The sequence below is a fragment of the Pocillopora damicornis genome, chromosome 2, assembly GCF_964200805.1.
Source record: "Pocillopora damicornis chromosome 2, jaPocDami1.2, whole genome shotgun sequence".
Lineage (NCBI taxonomy): Eukaryota > Metazoa > Cnidaria > Anthozoa > Scleractinia > Pocilloporidae > Pocillopora > Pocillopora damicornis.
In genome coordinates, this window is record NC_142671.1 from 26,650,591 (window position 1) to 26,657,583 (window position 6,993).

The 6,993-nt window shown below is 37.3% G+C and overlaps 1 protein-coding gene across 1 annotated transcript; it reads right to left on the reverse strand.

The window, feature by feature from the left end:
* Positions 1–2,651: 2,651 nt before the first annotated feature.
* On the reverse strand, positions 2,652–6,298 carry LOC149050535 (uncharacterized). The gene is made up of 5 exons (XM_089198097.1): positions 6,143–6,298; positions 5,163–5,247; positions 4,934–5,053; positions 4,143–4,235; positions 2,652–3,492 (listed from the first exon to the last, which is right to left on the reverse strand). Exons 1-5 carry the CDS (start codon positions 6,167–6,169, stop codon positions 3,281–3,283), a joined length of 537 nt encoding a protein of 178 aa, XP_089054223.1. The 5' UTR covers positions 6,170–6,298; the 3' UTR covers positions 2,652–3,280.
* Between the last annotated feature and the right edge of the window lie 695 nt (positions 6,299–6,993).

Genomic DNA, 6,993 nt, shown 5'->3' on the forward strand with positions numbered 1-6,993 from the left:
TCCCAGTTATTTGCTTAGTATTGTGTGGTTGCATCAAAACATCTGATGAATATCATACTTAATTCTTAGATGGCAAATTTGTTCGTCAAATAGTTTAAAAGGTGAAGACTTTTTCTAAGAGAAATTTAGCGCAGTTTTGCTCTTCATTGAAAATCACACCTTTCATGATACCCACAGTCGTAAGTATGTTACTTCATTTCTAGCTGATCGATTTAGTTTGAAAGGAGATGAACGGTATCTTTGTCAGTCAGCAAGTTTTCTTTTATTGTTTTCAAGGTAACAGTTACCGATCGGGAGCGGTGTCAATTTGCGTGGTCTGCGGCCAGGCATTCCCGGACTGCGCTGAAGTTTGAAGCATTATTTTCGACCACGGAGATGTTTCGCATTTTTCCATGACAGGGCAATATTTCACAATTCGAGCGCATTTCCAAGAAAACTGTCTTCCGGTATGCTTTTTAGGCTAAAATTACAGTTTGCAAGGCCTTTTCCTAACTAACGCAGACGCCTTAATTACCTGCATTCCTCCCTTCTTTTCAACCGCCTCCCGTCTAAAAACCCTTAAGTTCCTCATGCCATTGCTCATTATGTTATTTGGGAGCAACTGTGTTTCAGTGCAAAATATTCATGCAGATGAAGGCTTGTCCGGCGGCATTAATACTCTGTATTGAATGTCTCAGGCTCTCGGATAGGAAATGCTTACTGTGCACTGTATAGTGAAAACTTTAGCCCTCAATTAGTTGTTGATAAGGGTCGGGTTGCACGAGAGCTAAATTTGTTTGTTTCAGATGTAAATCTGTCAACAAGTCGTATAAAATAAGTTCGACACTCAGTTTTAACCCGTAAGAAACCGTTGAGGTATCATTGCGCAAATCTTTTAAAAGTTTTTTAATTCTGGTAAGAGAATTTTGTCTGGTCAACTGTCCACCTCAGTCAATCCAAGATAGTTATCAGATTTAATAACTGTATGACTTCACAACATAGCGACCATTTCGGGTATCGAAGATTTTTATACCCAATCCGAAATGTTCGCTGTTAATTTGTTATTACATGCCGTTTGTACAAAAAATTCCACCGGAAATTAATGAATGAATACTGATCTTCGCGTGTACTCAAGATGGTGGTCGATGGTGATAGAGGCGAAATTTTGGGCACAGAAGTAACAGGACAGTTGAAATGACCCATTTGATTGAGTTATGTTTTTCAACTTTGTCCTAAAGTTTTAGTCAGTGAATAAAATTTTTCCTGAATCAAAAAAATAATGGACCTGTACTTCAATCTATTTTTTTTTTCGAAGCACGTGCTAATTATCGTGATGCGAACCGCAAGAAAAAAGTGCATAGGGTGGTCTTGATTTACAGCTTAATCAGTCGCCAACCGCCATTTTGGGTTTTTGACGATGCTTTCAATCTCTCTGTTTATCATCCGAACATTTTTGTCTAATTTCCGATTTCTTATCACCGTACCATACTTAGTTTGTAGTATTTAAAACAATGATGTTTCGTTTCATTGTGCTGTTATTGCCCGAAGAAAACATTATCAAACAAACCAAACTAGTTATTTGTTAAACGAGAGCCCGCTGTCGTCGAATATTATGCTCCGTTTGAGGGTTGAACTTGGTTTTGCGTCTGGTCGCTTCATGTCAAGGATAAGCTCCGGCTGGATGGGCAACTTGGCTCATGCACGGATTTTACTTTATCTTTCCACAAGTCAGGAAATGGTCAGAAAAAAGAGTTTTTCAAGGTCAGGGAAAAGTCAGGGAATTCCACTCTACGTCAAGGAAAATTTGTTTTTAAGAGAAATAAGCAAAAATTGGATTTTTTACCAATTCAAGTACTTTAGTAAGTTTTTATGGACATGAAATGTAAATAAACTAAATGGGTTTCAATAAACAATAATATAGTTTGGTTCTAGTAGTACATATTGTAGTATATCCACTTAATGGCTCTTCCTTTATCAATCAAATTCCAGATTGAATTGTAATTTAGAAAAAGGAAACAACAAATGTGCTGGATTGTTGAAATATTGTTTCATGAAAATTAACAAGATATATTTGTTTGGTTTCCACCAAAAAAATCATTTTTCTATATTGTGTCAAGGAACTATCAATTCATCTGCCCTGCATGTAACTTACTTACTGAAAGCATAAATAAATGGGTGGAGAGGATGGCTGTGGGGTTGGTTCGAGGTCATCATTGAGCCAATTTGGGAAATTGTAAAATGGTCAGGAATTTCATAAACCTACATCACGGCTGTAGCAACCATGTTGTATATACATGCATTTCTGTCTCATAGTTAACTGAACATGTCATATGTAATATAAAGTGTAGTATTACAATATTATAAATATGTTATTGTTTTGGATGGTGTGGATTTTTTATATTGTTTTATTTTAATATAGCCTAAATATCTCTTAACAGATATTTCACAGGAAGCCCCGCATAACGTCTTTCCCTCAGTGGCATAGTTCAGGACAAATACCCTTGCACTAACCAAAAATAGACAAGGTTTGCTACTGGAACACTTCGTAGAAGTATAAAAGCCAAGAGCTGAAGTTCAAATAAATTGACGAAAAGGAGTAAGAGATATTAAATGACAAGTGATGTGTGGTTTATTGGTGGATATAAGCTACGAAAGAATTTAAAGCTTTAAAGTTAATATGAAAAGTACAGTAAAACTGTTATTTATTTTTTTGTCTTATTTTACATTTTTCTGTCAAGTTCGAAAGCTACTCTTCCAAAAATTACAGTGGAAAAGTGAAAAATCTTGAAAAATCCGCTCTGTTGAATGACGTCACTGGTCCCCAGCAGCGCCATTTGCGTATGTATTCCATAATATTAACATCGCAACTTTTCAAAATGTTGCAACAAAACGGAACGCTAAGTGTTTGGAAGTTCCAACCACCTCCCTTGTACCATGGTGGAGGTTTAAGTTTACATGTGAGTCTGAGCGTTAATTGGTCCGATATAATCCAAATTTGTGAAAAAATTAAAAATTAAAAAAACATTCATAATTCAATTATGTCAAGTCTTTGCTCTTTGGAAAACACCGGCTCTTTATCCACTTGGTGTGTTTGTTATGAAAAAAAATGCCATGGAAACTAATGCGGAACTACGTTACGGACACTCGATAATAACGATTCTTCTTCGTAGCAATATTTCAGGATGTTACACAACTCTTTTACTACGCTGAGGGGGACGGGGGTAAGATACGCTGGGTGACTTCCCGTAGAGTTACGTGACATCCTGTAGAATGGTTGCTGCGGAGACTAAGCGCTGACTGGCTAAACAGTCTGTGAAACCATTACACTGCTGGAGGATGGTGTGGGTGATACGGCCGGCATAGAAGATACAACTTGTGAACTTGAAGGTGATACGGCCGGCATCGACGATACAACTTGTGAACTTGAAGGCAATACGGTCATCACCGGACTGGAGGAAGGCGACGGAATAGGACTCATGGGTGGGGCTGGAGTGGGTGGCTTGAAAATCTCTCCTGTAAGTGATATGATAAATGGTACAACTCTGTTTATAGTGCGTCCTTGCTTTAAAAAAAGAACTAACCGTTTTACTTATACAATAAAGAGGGTGGTACGAACAACTTCGATCTAGAGAACTGTGGACTTCCTCCAAACAAGATCAGAATAATTGGTATGAAATGGGGGGGGGGAATCAGGTAAATTTTATTGTGACACAAACAAATTCCTTCAACCTCTCCCCCCCCCCCCCCAACTTCTTACCATCCAGTGTGATCGAAACTAAATTTCTCCTTATAATATTAATACAATATTCAGCAGAAAAGTGATGACAATAAAGAAAAACATATCAATGAGGGCATGATTAGTTCATCAACTACCAAATTCTCTAAACAAACATAATGAGAATGACATGGCAGACATTAAGGAGAATAAACAATGATATCTTGGGAGTGAAAGGTTTAATCAGTAGCAACCTAAACTCAAGATCTGATTATACTTCGGCTTACTTGGCAATTGCGTCATTTGTTTATGTAGAAATGCTTTCTCTATCAGGCATTTCTTTGGAAATAGTGTCTTCCCTCCGTTTCTGGCATGGATTACTTACTTTGTCAGCATTTTGTTGTTGGTCTAGCTCTAATCAGGGTTAGAAACTTCACATGATACTTACCAAAGATTTTCACTTGACTTTCTTGGCAATTTGTATTATTCAAGCAGTCTACTTCTTTCAGTACAGATTTGAGTATGGAATACTTCCTTTTTCCTGTTTAAGAAAAACACAGTTAGTTGCAGACATAGTTTGATGCTACTCTGGTTTGCAGACTTAATGAATGTAACCGAAGAAGTTACAATTCATAGACCCTATGTTTCGACACTCCTGTCTAGTGCTTTCATCAGGGGTGATCTAAACGCTGCAACAAGAGGTCCTTTTATATGATCACTAATTTTTTCTGACGAGGTGTAAATAGGCGTCAGGAAGCAAACCGCCATCGTCACGATTTAAAGGAGCGTGGGCGGAGTTAATATGCCAAGCCTCCAAACAAAGGCGCTAGTGATAACGCCGATTAGTGGTGATAATTTTAGAATTATCCCACCCAATTGTATGGTTAGTTAGGCATGTAGCTCCGATAAAGCTGAATTTTCCTTTTTGCAAAGGAAAACCGCTTTTTGGTGCTCTTTTAAACGTGTACCAAAGTGATGTTTGGTCTGTCCAATGTATTCGTTGTCACAGTCATTGCAAGGAATAGAAGAAATGGCGTCGGTTCGTTGTTCTTTCGTGACAGGATCCTTAGGTTTGGCGAAAATATGCCCCAAAGTCTGAAAAGGCATTTCGGTTACTTAAACGGCAGGATCTGGGCACGAGGTTACATCGCAATTTACCACCAGAGTGCATAACACGTTCACTGTAAAAGAAATTTTTTTAGCTGATTTATTTTAATATAAACAGAATAAGCTACTTACCCCAATAGCGTGCGCAGTAACCATAACGGTAATGGTAACGACGGCGGTAAGAGGGGCGGTAATGGCGGCGGCTCCTCCTTCCCCACCACCCGACGCTCCTCTTCTCTCTAAGATTATGGCCTGGAAAATAAAAAGAATTTATAGACGAACACACAGATACGGTCTGTAATAAAGGTTCTTTTTAAAGTCACTTTGAAATATGTGTGAGAGAGAAATAATTATCAAGCACCTTGCAATTCCATGTCTATCTCACTGACTTCGTTTTCACTTTCTCCTTGAACAAGTAATATCAGGAATATGACACAGAATGCTGCCTGTAAACAAGAAGAACAAAGGCCATAAACTTCTAATTATGGACACAAGTGCGGATAACCTGTCAGCTACCAGCTATCACATCTATGAGTAAGGCCGTAAAGTGGGGTATTCTAGTAAATGAATTTAGATGTGTTTTTCTTGGACATCATTAACATTAGCGCGAAATGAAAGACGACTTTAACCATAGCCAAGTGCAATATCTATTCACACACTAGAAAGCGGATCTTGAATAAGAACTTAAAACCACTTTTGTCATTCAGTCACTTTCTTTATCGCCTTTATTGCTTAATTAATCAGAGTTAATTGAAGTTGATCAAAGTATTTTGTTGAAGTTTGTTGCCATTCCCAGCTTTCTGAAGGCAAGAACTTGTAAATAAAAAAACGTGATATTTGAGCGCAATACTGGCGTAAGAGTCCTCATACTGGTTCAATGCATCGCAGGTAATCGTATTCCTTCACTCTGAAATCAATGACAACTACGCCGAAGGATGTGGAAAATTTTCCACAAGCGTAGGACGGCAATCCAATTAAAAGAATTGTAGCCTCAGTCCTCTCATTTTTCCGTCCAATAAGCGATGCTTTGTAAAATAAGCTAAACAGAGCTTGTGAGCGAATTAGACAATTGAAAAGATTCACATTTGACAGACATTCTGCCAGAATCGGTAAAAAACCATCATATGTAAGGTTAATTGCACAAAAATAGCTCTTAATATTATTGTAGTTTCCTGTGCAAATAATTTACGATCAAAATAAAAATGTTTTCCTTAAAGTTTTTTATCTTTAAAATTGGGTTTTGCAATTTGCAGTAATGATAACTTGGAAATATAGACAAATATCCTTACGACGTACAAAATACTCCACTGGAACTTAATTAACTGATTAAAATGTACTTACCAAAATAAGAAGCCTGAGGGTATTCATGGTTAAAGAGCTTTATGGCTGGTGTATATAGAAAAAGGATCTGCTTTTCAATTTCAACAATGGCCACCTCTGCTGTTATCCAATGATTGAAAAAATTCCAGTGTGTTCTTTTATAGCGATTTAGGATCACGTGTCATGATTCATCAATATAGCGTTTTTCTTTTATTTACTGTGCAACAGGGCTGCGGTTTGCGTTAATCGTGAAGTTCTTCAGGGTCTGGAAAATGCCAATCATATCTACAAAACAAATAATTACCGGCGAACATGTTGGCTTTAGAACTTGAATTCAAGTAGGGTGTAGAATGTTTTCCCTTCTTTGAAACTGTTTTGGGAAAAACACCATGGAAACTGATTTCATCAGGAACTTCGCAAGGGTATGACAGTCCACGAAGGAAACCGTTAAGGCTAATCATTAAGCGAAAAAGATAAACTTCTAAAGCCTCATTTAAGAAACATTAACCACGACAATTACATTTACTTTTTGGAGGATTCGTTGACGTTTTAATGTTGCATAATTTCTTTGACGCGTAACTTCTCGATCTGTCTCTTTAGCCAATATAACGCATGTCCAAGCTGGTGTAATAGAGCGGAATGTGCCTTTGAATATCGAGATTCTGCGGAAGTAAGTTAATCAAAACAGTGTAAATCAAACTTTTGTGGAGAGCCATTCGCAAAGTGAAATTTTATAGCGATCTTATTAAATTTTAAAGTTTTAAGGAGATAAATGTGATGCTCAAAGAAATATTTTCTTTTTGCCTTTTTTACCTGTTGTCTGGAATATTTTTTTATGCCGCTGTAGAGTAAAAATCGTTTTATTTGTATTG